Source organism: Salvia hispanica, chromosome 5 (genome assembly GCF_023119035.1).
Source record: "Salvia hispanica cultivar TCC Black 2014 chromosome 5, UniMelb_Shisp_WGS_1.0, whole genome shotgun sequence".
In the NCBI taxonomy this organism is placed as follows: Eukaryota; Viridiplantae; Streptophyta; class Magnoliopsida; order Lamiales; family Lamiaceae; genus Salvia; species Salvia hispanica.
Window position 1 is genome coordinate 4209309 of NC_062969.1, and position 14391 is coordinate 4223699.

At 34.4% G+C, this 14391-nt stretch overlaps 3 protein-coding genes across 3 annotated transcripts; 1 reads left to right on the top strand and 2 right to left on the bottom strand.

Moving 5' to 3' along the window:
• Nucleotides 1-1841: 1841 nt before the first annotated feature.
• LOC125188206 (AAA-ATPase ASD, mitochondrial-like) lies at nt 1842-3818 on the bottom strand. The gene has a single exon (XM_048084971.1). The coding sequence runs from the start codon at nt 3688-3690 to the stop codon at nt 2218-2220; it is 1473 nt and encodes a 490-aa protein (XP_047940928.1). The 5' UTR covers nt 3691-3818; the 3' UTR covers nt 1842-2217.
• Nucleotides 3819-10290: 6472 nt separating this feature from the next.
• Nucleotides 10291-11157, top strand: LOC125187307 (40S ribosomal protein S27-2-like). The gene is made up of 4 exons (XM_048083871.1): nt 10291-10422; nt 10533-10634; nt 10734-10762; nt 10844-11157. Exons 1-4 carry the CDS (start codon nt 10420-10422, stop codon nt 10968-10970), a joined length of 261 nt encoding a protein of 86 aa, XP_047939828.1. The 5' UTR covers nt 10291-10419; the 3' UTR covers nt 10971-11157.
• Nucleotides 11158-13145: 1988 nt separating this feature from the next.
• On the bottom strand, nt 13146-14085 carry LOC125187446 (germin-like protein subfamily T member 1). The gene has a single exon (XM_048084041.1). It carries the CDS (start codon nt 13991-13993, stop codon nt 13337-13339), a length of 657 nt encoding a protein of 218 aa, XP_047939998.1. The 5' UTR covers nt 13994-14085; the 3' UTR covers nt 13146-13336.
• Between the last annotated feature and the right edge of the window lie 306 nt (nt 14086-14391).

Sequence of the window (14391 nt, forward strand, 5' to 3'; positions counted from 1 at the left end):
ACTACATTTTGTCCTAGGAGTCTATGTAGTAATCTTGAGTTATTGTAGTGTTTTAAAACTTAAAACAATCCCGCATCCGGATCCTATGCTGTTATGATATGGTGCTAATGTATTATTACTCTTTTGGACTATTTTTGTTCTAATATATTTTCGCAGTAAGTGAGTTTCACTTTTTTGAACTTGTTACTAGTTGTATTTTTTATCTTCCATGCTGTGGTTTTGCAAAAGCACCTCCCTACCATATGTTGAGTTGCTGGAATCGATACAATTTTGTTCTCATTTCAACCTGGGGAAATGAAGAAAAACTTGTTCAATATCATATTAAGAGGATGTCAATGTCGGGAGGGAGGGTTCTAAATTTTTCTTGAATATTTAGAAAGGCATCGTAGATAAGAATCTCCCATTAATGAGCTGAGTGGTATGTTGCTTAATGCTTATGAACAAAAAGAAAGCTCAGCTCTTTCTATCTCGAGTCATATATTCTATCTTGAAATTATAGCTTTTTTGGCATTTAGTTTATTGTTGTAGTAATAGTTTTGTCAGAGTTCTTTTTATCTATGCAACATATTACATAGATTTCCAGGCTTTGGTTTTTCGGAATATTATTCTGCATTTTGTTCTTTTCATCCCATTTCAATTTTATAAAAATTAGTAGATAGTTAATACTACTTGTGCTAAATTAGCTGCGGTTGTCTTCGGAGCAAGATGATGTATGGAACTATATAAGTGACTCATTATTCATTAAAACATGGTGTTCAGCTCTCAACATTTCGCAAAGAAAGTCTAGGCGGTAATTCTTATGGGGTCTCATATTGGTAAATTACAGTCCCCTAGAATGATGGATTAAATTTTGTTCTCTGTGAAAATAGCTGGTATTGATGGTTCAGCTCTACTAAGGAGGTGCCAATGTCTTACATGCATGCTTCTGTATTGTTTTTCTTGCTCTTCTTATGCAATCACTTAAATTGAAAAATTACAGGCTTCCTGAAATTAAGAAGGTCCACAAGGTGGTAAATTGTTCTTTATTTAAGATGATTTTCCATGCATTTTCTTTTATTTTGGTCATTGTCCTCTGTTAAGCGAATTATACCTTTTCTTGAAGAGAACATCTTATTACCTTTAAGCAGTTATTGTATTTTGTGATTGGTTCTAAGATGTATCCTCATGCAGAGGAAGGAGAAACTGTTAAAGAAGCAACATAGACAAGCACTTTTGCTTGTTAACATGATGGCATGGATGCCATTGCTGCCGGACGCTCTCTCCGTGATGAAAAACCTGTGACTTATACTTTCGGTACATGCCATATAGCTCTCTTAGTAGATTTTCTCCCTTGTGTTATGCTTTTGGATTATTTTCTTGAAAGTTTCTCTGGAATGATAAATTTTATGAGTCATGACACTTGTCAAATTTCTCTAATGCTCCCCCCTTACCCAATAAGTGTATACAGCTTGTATGTTGATAAAAAATGATACTACTCTGTTTCTTGCTGCTGATAGACAAAAATTGTGCTAGCATGAAGTTGATAAATTAGTTCCGCAGAAACTTAATGAACGCGGGGGGTTTTAATAGCCATTAGGGTAACTTATCGCTAAGAATCCAGCATACTAGGCAAATTGATATTATTCTTTTACATTTTTTGCAGACGATTATGATCGCTCAATAGATGAAGCTATAAAGTTCACCAAGTGAGGATCTTAGCACCCAGAATTTCTATGAACTACTTGTAACGTTACTTCTCCTTATATTTAATTTTGGAAATACTACACCTTTTTTTCTTCTTATAATCCTTACCAGGAAGAACAAGCAATCTCCCAAACATTTTGATGGAGTAGATCCTCTCATGAAACATGAACTGTCTAGAAGTGGTAGTTTCTTGCTGAGAAGATGGTGTAGATTAAGTCAGTTCTACAGTATGTTTTACATCTAAGAAAGAAAAAAGCAGGATGTGACATGGATGGGAAACTCTGTTGGGAGTTCTTACTCCTCTGATGAGATGTTGTACAATATCTTAACTAATATTTGCAACAAACGAATTCGCTTTTTATTTGACTCCTTGGCTCAGTGTTACATTTCTATGATTAACATCCATGCTAGCATGAAGCTTCTTGAAACTGGGATGTCATCATGCTGAGTGTCGAGATAATTACTGTCTCAGGCGAATTATGAGTCATTGGTGTCTCTACTTGTTCTCTTAACCAGTTTACTATTACACACTGATTACATAGCATGTGTGTCTAGTACAGCAGCTGCATCCTCGATGGTCTCTGCATCGTCATTAGTCTCTGCATCTTTATCTTCTCTGCATTTTCTGTTCTTTGTTTCCTTAAGAATGCATATGAGATTTTGCAGGCATTGCTCCGGCCCTTCTTTTGCAGATTTTGGCATGAGATTTTCAGCAACATCAGCTGGTGTTATCTCGACCTCCTGGATCAGCTCTTCGATGGATTGGAACAATGGATGTCCATCAAGTTCAAGGTAATTCTTAGCGAGCACTTTAAATCCTTCATATTTGCAGTAAGATAGCTCGATATGTTTGTCCATTCGGCCCCTTCTAGTAAGAGCTGGGTCGAGCTTATCCACATAGTTTGTTGTAAATACTATTAATCTCTCCCCTGCACAGGCAGACCACAGGCCGTCTATGAAATTGAGCAGACCAGACAGAGTGACCTTGCTGCCACTCTCTTCCTTCTCTTTACGAGAACTCTTCTTCTCGACTTTTTCAGGCTTCTCCTCTGCAGGTTTCTCCTCTTTCTTCTTCCTTTGGCCTGTCAAGTCGAGGGAGCAGTCGATATCCTCTATCACAATTATTGATTTAGTTGTTGTCTCTGTCAAAAGCTTCCTGAGCTCCGTGTTGTCCTTCACCGATGTAAGCTCGAGATCATAAACATCATAGTCGAGTAAGTTAGCCATGGCTGCGATCATTGTAGATTTCCCTGTTCCAGGAGGGCCATACAGCAGATAACCCCTTTTCCAAGCCTTGCCTATTCTTGCATAGTAATCTTTACTCTTTGTAAAAGTCAGCAGATCATCGACGATCTCCTCCTTCTTCTCCGGCGCCATTGCCAGAGTCGCGAACTTGGCCGGATGCTCGAACACGATATGGCTCCAATACGACTTGCTGTGGCCGTTGGTGTAGAGCTTCCGCTGCCTGTTCCTCGCCTGGATGTCTCTCCCTTTTCTGATCACATGCTCCAGGTACTCCTCCGTCATCATCTTCTTGTAGCACTTGTGGAATTTGAGCTTGTAGAACCTCCGCTCCGGCTCCGGGTAGTAGGAAATCCCCCCGGTCCGTGGAGGAGGCGAGACCTTCCCGGAGATCCATGTCACCTGGACTCCATTGAACACATCTGTTGTCTTCTCGTACTCATCCATGCTCAGCATTAGCTTGTTCTCGTTGTCTTTCGCCATCTCAGCCTTGAGCCGTTTGGCATCGATGGAATTCGAACTCAGATATGCATCGACGATGCTGTAGGCCTCATGAGGCCGGAGATGATTTCCAGTGTACTCGTGGATGGAAACCTGGATGTTTGGATTCAAGAATCCGGACAGCCTTGCGGTGCATTTCTCGAGGTAGCGACGGATCTCCGGCGGGCAGTACCGTCGGAACATGTCCCAGAAGAAGATGAAGGTGACGAGGGCGGACCCGGCCGCGCTCCACGTCTCCGGCATGCTCTTTACTGGAAGTATCATTTTTGGGATGGTAAGGTTGTTTTCTGAGTTTGATAGATTGAGAAAGGGAAGATGAGAATTGTAGAGAATGAGAGTTGTGTGTTTTTATAAGCATTAAAGGTATGAGGCATACGTGTAATTTGGTTTTATTTGAGATGAATGTCACACTAGTCCAATTTACCTTTTACTTTTCCAGTTCACTACCAAACAACTCAATCACAAATCGATTGATTTATTAAAATAAATAGGTAGGTGGGTTTCTTTTGCAGAAATGAGTCTTTTAGTGAAATTAGGTCCAAATACTTTGTGGTGTTAAAGTTTGCACATGCTTACGTTGAGATAATAGCATAGCCATACCATAGTCATAAAGTTTGAAAGTTCATTTCCTATTCATTAAAACATATACTCCGTCCTACTCCTATAAAAAATACCATTTCCCCGTCCCAACGAAGATGACTCACTTTTCTTTCTAGTTTGTCCCCCAAAGATGACTCATTATTGAAAATGAAAATCCTTTTATCTACTTTATTCCCTCTCTTTTACTTTATTTTTTCCACCTAACCTAACACACAAAATCAAATTGCATAAATCCCGTGCCGCCCAAGGAACGGGTCATCTTCCTTGGGACGGAGAGAGTACTAATATACACTTAGAGCATCCCCATCCTCATCCCAAATTCAGGCCCCAAGTCCCCTCCACGTCATCATTCCCTTAAATTTGAGTCTCAGGCCACAACTCCTCTAACCCTGCAAGTCCCAACTCGGACCACAACTATTAAATTGCACTATTCACAACTTTAACCTATTTTACGCGTGAAATAAAAAAAGGCGAACAATTAAAATCAAAAAGAAAATTACAAATCCTAGATTTTTTTTTTACAAATCCTAGAAAATGAAAATTACAAGTCCTAGAAAAAATATTGAAACAATTTAGAGGATAGAAATGGAGAAATTGGTGCAAGATGGAGAAATTGGTGCAAGAATGTTGAAGAAATGGATATAAATAGGGGAAAAAATCAAAAAAAGAAAAAGAAATTAAATAAATTGGGGATATAGTTTTATTTGCAAACTGATATAGTTTTGTGTTCTCAGTTATTTTTTTAATAATTGGTTGTATGAATCATACATTAGACACACCAATTTATCACAATGTGTACGAGGCCGAGAGTGAGAATGAGAGTGAGACTGTAAGCGTCGAAAGACCAAAGAAATTTACAAACTTTCGACAAATTGAAAAATAGTTTGGTCCTAAGTGACGGCTCGTGGGAGCTAAGGTTGTTATAAAATAAAGTGTGTGAATATTTTAGTGCACCTAAGATTAAACAAATCAAGAATATTGCGTAATCGTCTTGCGTCATTGTATTTGCATAACCTATCTAGCTATCTTTTGCACCACAACACTTATTTCAACCTTTTCTTCCCCCGTTAATAAATTGAGGTGATTCATTTAATATAGTACGTGTTTGAAAAATATGATTGGTGCCAAAAAACATTCAATCACTTGAGATGAAACAGAGAGAATATTGGTATCATTTTTCTAAAACACGTAAAATAAAAAAGAAAATGAGTTATCTAATTAATTGGGACGGAAGGAATAGAAAATAATGATAAATGTAGTTTACTTTATTTTCAGTTAATTCTGATTGTACAATCGATTTGATTTACACCTTGTTGGGATTTTAGGGTTTTTTAATGGGAAAACTTTTTGTCAATGCTAGTCTATTTATACACTTTTTCCATGTTAGCATAAGCCATGTACACATCATTGTGGCACCTAAACTATAGTTTGGTCGTAAAATCACAATCAACTAAAAGCATAAAAATCAACAAATAAGATTAAAATTTGAATCCCGCAAAATTTCTTAATCAGTACTACTCCATTACATACTAATCCTAACATTAAATTCTTCGAACATGTGAGGTTTAGTGGTTGTACAATAGTCATTGAGCTTTGTAACATCAATTACAAGGTTGATGTGGACAGCCCAATTAGGACAAGAAAGTGCGTGGGACTTTTGTTTGGATATTACACCGACTTTACATCAAATGCCTTTATTGACTTCTGTTTTATTGGAGTTGCGTGTGTGTCTTTACAAAGTTTTCACTCCAAGACTGCTACAGTACCAAATGCGCTACTACGTCATACTCCAATTTTTTTTTATTTTTTTTATTTTTTTTATTTTTTTTTATGATTGTTCCATTCAACTTTTTGTTTCGGATTTTATAGTGATCAAGTTGCACACAAATATAGTAGTAGTACGAAAAATTTACCCCCTTCTCAATTTTGTTGTTTTGGAATTTACAGTGATAACAAATAGTAGTACAAGAATTTACCCCTTTCACAGCTCTGTTGCTTTGAATTTACAGTGATATGGAGTTATGTTTTTTTTGGAATGTGTGATTTTTTTTTGACAAAATATATACAATCACTCTCTTTTTACTTTAATAGATCTTCTATTTTATTTTTTTTCTACTTTTGTTCTTTCTTCACTTAATTCTATAATTCTCACATAACTTGCGTGCAACATTTTTCCACTGAAATTGCATTTTCTTGTGAAAGACATAATTGTTGCAATTAGGGATGTCAATCGGTCTAACCCGTTCGGGTTCGGGCCAGCCCACTCAGGTCGCCGGGCTATTTGGGTGCGGGCCGTTCGGGTTATGGATTTTTTGGGTCATAAATTTTCAACCCTAACCCTAATCCGCCGGGTTTTGGGCTAACCCATCGGACTATTCGGGCCTAAAAGCTTTCGAAAATAATCTCTTGTATCAAAATTTTCTTCTATAAAATGATTTTAAATTTTAGATACTTTTTTTATTTTTAGTTTGGAATCATATAAAATCTTCAAATTTTTATATTTTTCTTCAATAATACTTGAAAAGAAACCTTTCATCTCGATCAACTACAACATAAATTAAAGCTTGTGTTCGTGTCATTATTATGACATTGTTCGTAACTAATTCTTTATGAAAATAAAAAATCATATCTTACAAGAATCATTATTAAAATGATAAATATATTGAGATTTTGATGGGTTAGTTCTTAATTTTGTCTTGATTGGCTATGGTGGTGGTAAGACATGAGACGGTGCAATAATGAGTTGAGGTGGAACTTGAAAGCTGATATTGTGGGATCGAGTGAAAAAGTGTAGAATGAAGATTGAAAAAGACTAATTAATAATTGTGTAGAATGAAGATTGAGGATATTAAAATATAAAGAACTCTTAAAACTTAATATTTTATAATTAAAATTCGCAACCCATCGGGCCGACCCGCAACCCGTTCGGGCCAACCCGTTTAACCCGCCAACCCATTCGGGCCAACCCGTTTAGCCCGTTTTGTATTCGGGTAATTAAATTACAGCCCTAACCCGCTCATTTTACCGGGCTGTTCGGGTCGGCCCACGGGTTTCGGGTTGAATTGACATCCCTAGTTGCAATTAGTGAGTTACTAAAGGCCCCAAATTAAACCCTAAACCTACTCTCCGTCCTCTAATATGTGTCTCAATTTTCTATTTTGATCCGTCCCCATATTAATTTCTTACTTCAATTTTACCACTTTTGGTAGTATATCTCACATTGTACTAACTCATTTTCATTAACATTTTATTACAAAATTAAGACTCATATTTTACCAACTTTTTCAACCCATTTTACATTGCGTTTCTTAAAACATTTCTCTTTTCGAGTAGTGATTTAGAGACATAATGTCTCCATGCCATAATGTCCTTATGTTTTCTTGTCATAAAAATAATTTATATATGGACTAATACACCCTTATTTCAAATAAAAGGAAATTAAATAAATAGTTATATAGTATAACCGTTTAATTAATTATGAAAGGAAAGTCAAATAAAAGCAAATTAACTATCTTAATTAATATAGTAGCTTTCAATAACTTTGGGAAATTATAATTAAGTCATTTATTAACTTTCTTCAAATTTGTGTAACATAAAAAAAAATCTGAATTGGCTTACCTTAAATTATAAAAATGATTATATAAATATATTTAAATTTTTAGTGTTATTATCGAACAAAACAATCATAGTTATTATAATTAATTTATTATTTAATCACTTTTAAATTTTACTCACTAGTAGTAATTCACATCTATTTATTTTATTAATATTAAACATTTACTTATTTAATAGTCCTTCACATCAAATTATTTTATTATTAAATAATTGATAAAATTCTATTGTAAAGATATATTTCCTCCGTCTTATGTTATTCACAAATTTCTGTTTTGGCTTGTTCCAAACTACTTACACTATTTATACTTAAGTAAGAATTATGATATTTAATTAATATATTATAAGTAATTAAGTGTTCTTTTGTTAAAAAATTTCTTAGTACACTTAAATACTAATTTAATTACATCAAAAAATTAATCTCAAGTTTACGACTTAAATAGAAAAGTGCAAATAACATCTGAGGGAGTAGTATATGTATAAACACTTAATTTCTTATTGATATCATTCAGCAAAAGAATAATAGTCATCCACATCAAATAATTTTACTAGTAGTATTAAATAATTGTTAAATATCTAAAGTGTAAAAATGATTACATGTATATATATACTACTGTCATCCAACGGAATAGTAATAGCTATTCGCATCAAATTATTTTATTATCAAATAATCTTTAAATTTTAAGCAGTAAAAAACTATTATATGAATATGCTTTAATTTCTTATTTTTTCATTTAGCGAATGGGTAATAGTCTTTCATATCATATTATTTTATTATTATAAAATAACTATTCAAATTTTAAGTTATAAAATTAACTACATGTATATATACTTAATATTTTAATGTTATCATCCAATAGTAATGACCATTTGGATCTAATTATTTAGTTAATGAATTATTAGAAATATATTAAAATTATAATAGTAGTATATATTTGCATAGTCACTAAATTTTATATTATTATTTTTTATTAAATAATTACTGAAATTTTTAAGTTATAAAAAAAATACTTGATATCTAATAAGTAAAAGTAAATTAAAATGATAATAGACATTCATATCAATTTTTTTTATTTGTATTATAATTATTGAATTTTTAAGACACGAAAATGATTGTGTGTACGTACACTTAATTTTTTTAGTGTTCACATTCAATGAAATGGTAATAGTCATTCACTCATTTGCATAACATAAAATTATTTTATCCCTCTGTCCCACAGTAGTCACTCTTATTGTGAAACGAGTTTTTAAAAATGTAAAGAATAGTGAGTTTGAAAAGTTAGTGGAATATGAGACCAATTTTATATTAACTTTAAAATAAAATGTGAATGAAGTGAGTTAGTGGAATGTGAGACCTATTTATAATTTAGGATAAAAATAAAGTGTGACTCTTATTGTGGGACGGAACCAAAATGACAAAGTTTAACTCTTATTATGGGACAAAGGAAGTATTATAAAATAAATATTAAAATTTGTAAAGATATGAAAACGACTAATTATATTTATACTTAATTTCTTTGTTGTATCATTCAATAAATTAATGATGATTAAGTATTGTATCTCCTCGTGTAATCTACATTGTTACTCAAAAATCATGAAATACAATTAAACTTGATATCTAAAAGTATATTAAAATAATAAATTTTATTCAAATCAAATTATTTTATTAACAAATAGCTATTGAAATTTTAATATAATAAAATTTGTTTATTTAATATTTCTCTTTATTCCAAATTATACAGGTTGTTTCCATTTTCTATATTTTCACTCATTGCTTTGTTTATATTTCTATTTGTACTTTTTTTCAAAATTATATATCGGACAATTCTTTACACGCTTTCTTTCTAAGTTTCAAATTTTTTGAAGTGTTATCTCTCCCTTCTCTTGATTTTATAGTAATTATTTTCTTTTTTCATATAAATTTGTTTTGTTCAAATTTACACTTTAAATTAATATTGAATTATTTCTCATCTTTTCTCTTAAATGAATAAAAGCAATAATCGTAAATATGGAGACATGAGTTCATGGAGAATTCTGTAAATGGCAAGAAAGAAGAGAGATATAGAGGAAGGAGAAATTTCCGACAGAAAGATGGAATAGAGATTTATATATGACTAGATTTGAGTAACTTTCCATAATCAAGTGATTCTACTATAATACTAATAAACATTTTATATACATAAAACATAAATTTGAATAAAAATCTAAAACAATTTGAAATGATTATTTTAACCTCATTATGATATTATGGCTTAGAACATTATGGCTTAGAGACATTATGGATCTAAAACATTTCTCCTTTCGTATATATACTTTCTTTTGTCGCATTAGGGTAAAAAAGTTTATAGTAGTCTGTATATAGTGGAGATAGCTTCATAGTTACATTTCCTGAATCTCCACATAAAAACCTCTTTCTGTGCAAGTTAATTTTTTGTATGCCAAATGCCAATAATGATTTTTTTCCATGGCCCATGCCTTTATTCTTGGGCTTGTGCAGTGTTACGTCAACCCAAAAAATCAAATATTCAAATCTGTCCTATAAATATAAATAGAAATCCTGTAATATACTACAGTTGCTCGTGGTTTGATTTTTGCCATCAATACGAATTGTTGCCCAAAATTAGTTACTTAACTCGGCCCAACACAGAAAGCCCAAATAAAATCAGCCCATTACTATATAAACCCGTGATTGAAAACCTAGATTTGCTCATTGCTATAACTCTCCGCAGCTGTGCGAAGCTCTCTCCAGTTCTCACGCCGCGCTCTCTTCCTACAGCAAATATGGTACGGCCTCCGATTGCGAATTACTCTATTTCATTTCGATGATTTGACCAAAAAATCGTTAATTGATTGTTCTGTTTTCAAATTAACCAAATTTTGCTGCTTGTTCATAGGTTCTATCTAATGATGTCGATTTGCTCAACCCACCGGCTGAGCTCGAGAAGAGGAAGCACAAGCTCAAGCGCCTCGTGCAATCCCCAAACTCATTCTTCATGGTACTAATCATACACCTTTTGTTTTCGCTTATTCGGTTCCTATTTTTTATTTTCAATTTCAAGTTAATGTTTTTAATTGGAAATGTTTTATTTTTGTAGGATGTCAAGTGTCAGGGTTGCTTCAACATGTAAGTTTTGTTAGATTTTTAAAAATAGAACTGTTAAATTTAAAATTCATGTTATGTATTTAAATGTGTATGTATTTGCAGAACCACTGTTTTCAGCCATTCCCAAACCGTTGTTGTGTGTGGAAACTGCCAGACAGTGCTGTGCCAACCAACCGGTGGCCGTGCCCGCCTCACCGAGGGATGCTCCTTCCGGAAAAAGGGCGATTAAAGAGCATACACTCCCTTTCACATTCTTTAATGAATGTGAGTCCAGAGTTTTTTGGTTGCTTGTTTTCACTTTTTTTTTAAAATGTAATGCTGTTGTTAATACTTCTTGAGTTTCTCAAGAAGTAACCCTTTTGTTATCCTAGCTCTGAATTATTATGTTATATTATAATTGACCAGTTTTTCTCTTATCATTTTTTTAAGCTCATGCTTGTTCCTCACACATAGTATTTACTTGCTGATAATGTTTCTTGTCTTCAAGTTTTGTTTTGATACATCTAAATGACATGCTTTCATAGTGCAAACACTAATGTTATGATTTTTCTTCATGGTATATATGGATCCAATATTAAAGAGTGGTTTTTTTTTTTCATAATGCTTGGTTAGTGGAATTCATCTGTCATTTAATAGCTTGTTCGTGCTTTGAACTTGCATGCTGCTTCGTTGTGGGTTTGGACATGGTCGTTTTTGGTTTTATCTGTGTATATTAATTGTAGTATATCTGAAATTTTTCGTTGATCTGTTTGTGTAACGTTATAAATAAGCCTAATTTGTTATTGAATTGTTAAGATTATGTTCTTAATCTGTCTGTCTCTTTGATTATTGGAATCATAATCAAATTTATACATACTCAGGTAATTCATGATTTACATAATTCAGCTTATATATAAATTCGTCATACAATCATCAGATAAAATGCCTGTCTCATAGTACAATTCAGCTCATATATAAATCCTCAGACGTTTCCAATTGATATTCAATCAAGAGAGTTGGTGTATGCCTGTCTGAAAACGAAAGCAGGTCTTAAAATTGTTATTCCATTAAGCAACGGCTTTCCGTTGCAACAAGAATCAATTGTTTGAAGATGCAGTGTCAAAGTCACATGCATATATAACAATTGTCCAACAAAGTAGTGAGATTATTGGAGAATACTAGTAGTAGTACTAGTACAAAATTAAAATTAAGTGAATATCACATCACATTTAGTGTGTCAAGACTGGATGAGCCTAAACAAATGACCAAATTGAAGCTATATTTATAAGGGAATACCGTAGAAAGGCAACACCAGCTTTGAGCCTCCCTCATTTGTAGGTGCAACCAATTAGTGTTGAACACTCTCAATTTTCAACAACCTTCTCACTTCCCCACCACGCAAATAACGCCCTTAACCACAAAATCGACCCTTTACTAGCAATGCAATATATAATTCACTCACTCCCATAAAAACAAAATGCTCCAACTCTACTTAATACTCAATGTGTTAATGAATCACATATATTCTTCTACTCTATCTTTTTTTTTCCTTCAATGGGATTGAAGAATTTCATCTCTCACACGCTCACTCTTTTCTTGGCGCCAAATATAGCTAGCATGAGCGATACGGCTGAGTGCGCAGTGTGCCTGTCGAGCTTGGAGGGCGGGGCCGGCACGAGGGTGCTTCCCTGCCTGCACGAGTTCCACATGGACTGCGTGGAGAGATGGCTGTCGATGCCGCATTTCAAGAACACTTGCCCCATCTGCAGGTTTGTTGTTATGGAAGAATGCGGTGAGGTGATGAGCAGACAGCAAGAGTGTTTCACTGAGGAAATGGTCATTTGGTTTTCTTCTTTCCATGTTGCTGGATTTTGATCATTTGTTTTCAATAATCAAATGCATATATGTAACCGTAAATTTCATCATAATAACCCTATTTTGCCTCCCAAAAGACATAGATCATATAGAAGACTAGTACAGCTCAACCGCCACAATTTAGGCATGCTGTTATTTTCATCCTTTATTACCTTGTCTCAGAAGATTAAACTGAATATGATTATCTCTCAAGCTCGGAATTTAGAAAATATAGCCTATGTTCGACCCCCAATGATTTAGACAGTTACCATATGCAATGTGACATTCTTTTCTTTTTATAACCTTATAAATTACTCTACTAGAATTATAATATACAGACAAAGATGTCAACTTTAACAAACATGATGTCAAGATCCATGCTAGGTATAGTTATAACTAGGTCAGTATCACAATTAACAAATTATAAAGTTGTAACTTGTAGGTAGATTAGGCAGAATTATATTAACAAGACTCACCCAAATTTATAGTCCAATAACAATACTATTGTTTAACAAGAGGCATTAGGTTTCAGAGACCAATAAAAAATGAGCCAACATTGTTCATCATTGACTTAATGAAACCAGCATGTCATATTTCTCAGAAACAATGATGCCTTTTTTTTGTTTATTAATTCAATATTTCCACACTGAGACAAACAACATCAAAATAACACAAAAATAAAAAGACAATCTTACATCTAACAATATGTTGCTGCCAAAGATCATTATTCAGAAGTAAAAACACTAAAAAGACAGGAACTTTTCAACCAAACTTGGACTTGATTTGATCAACAACAGATTGATCAACTTGAAAAGCTTTGGTCAGGACATCGGTAGGAACGGAAGGCCGCGAGCCAAACAGATTCAGAGAGACAATAACAGCACCAGGCAAATGGCTATTGAAAGCAGTGAAGATCAGTGCTTTCTCCTGTCCAATATTCATCTGAAAATGCACCAGCCCTCTCGGGATCACAAACATCTCCCCTGCAGTCAAGTTCTTCGCGTAGAACACGTTGGAGGTGGAGATCAGCCCCACAAGCAGCTTCCCCTGGATGACCACGCCCGTCTCTGTAGCCCGGGGGTGCGAGTGGGGAGGATTGAGGCCACCGGGGGCTATGTCGACTCTGTTCATCGAGAGTCCTAGAGTGTTCAGTGCTGGAAATGCAAGAACATTGCCCTGCAACACACTGCTGCCAAAGGGGCTATTGGTGTCACCCTCTTTGGCTAGGCCGTCGAAGAAGAAGTCGTTTGAGGTCACGTTTGAGGCCGGTTTGCAGGGGAAGCCGGTTATGGAGATGGGGGACTGGAGATCAGCAATGCAGAAGTCTTGCAGTGGATCAGGATCTGAGGAGAAAGAGGGGAGTGGTGATGAGAGGAGGAGGAGTGTGGAGAAGAGGAGGATTAGGGGTGATTTGGCCATGGTAGGATGTGATGTTTTTGCCTAATGGTGGAGATTTCGATTGTTTTATAGGCCATATGTCATGAAAGTCAATAGTAGAAAATATAAGCCAATGTTAAATTTATGAAGTATAATAGCAGTAGGTGGTTGAATCTTGGATATAGATTGAAAATTTTGCAGGATGGCAATTATCTAAGTGAGCATGTCGTTGTAACGGGACGGAGTCAGAGCATTCCCCGTCCCTGTCAGCCAACTGCAAGGAAAAGTATAAGCTTGAAGGTGGAATTAATGAACTTAGATTTTGACTATTGTAGTTTACCTTTTCATAATGCTTAAGAAAGAACAAGTAGCATATTTGTAAGGGTGTTAGGTTTATTGTTGAGGATTTTGGTAGTATATTTTAAGACAAGATGGACTGC

Coding starts and splice junctions, on each gene's coding strand:
- LOC125187307 (XM_048083871.1), top strand. Junction 10,635..10,733: donor CCCCAAACTCATTCTTCATG/GTACTAATCATA, acceptor TTATTTTTGTAG/GATGTCAAGTGTCAGGGTTG. Junction 10,763..10,843: donor TGTCAGGGTTGCTTCAACAT/GTAAGTTTTGTT, acceptor ATGTATTTGCAG/AACCACTGTTTTCAGCCATT.
- LOC125187446 (XM_048084041.1), bottom strand. CDS start 13,993: ATGGCCAAATCACCCCTAATCCTCCTCTTCTCCACACTCCTCCTCCTC.
- LOC125188206 (XM_048084971.1), bottom strand. CDS start 3,690: ATGATACTTCCAGTAAAGAGCATGCCGGAGACGTGGAGCGCGGCCGGG.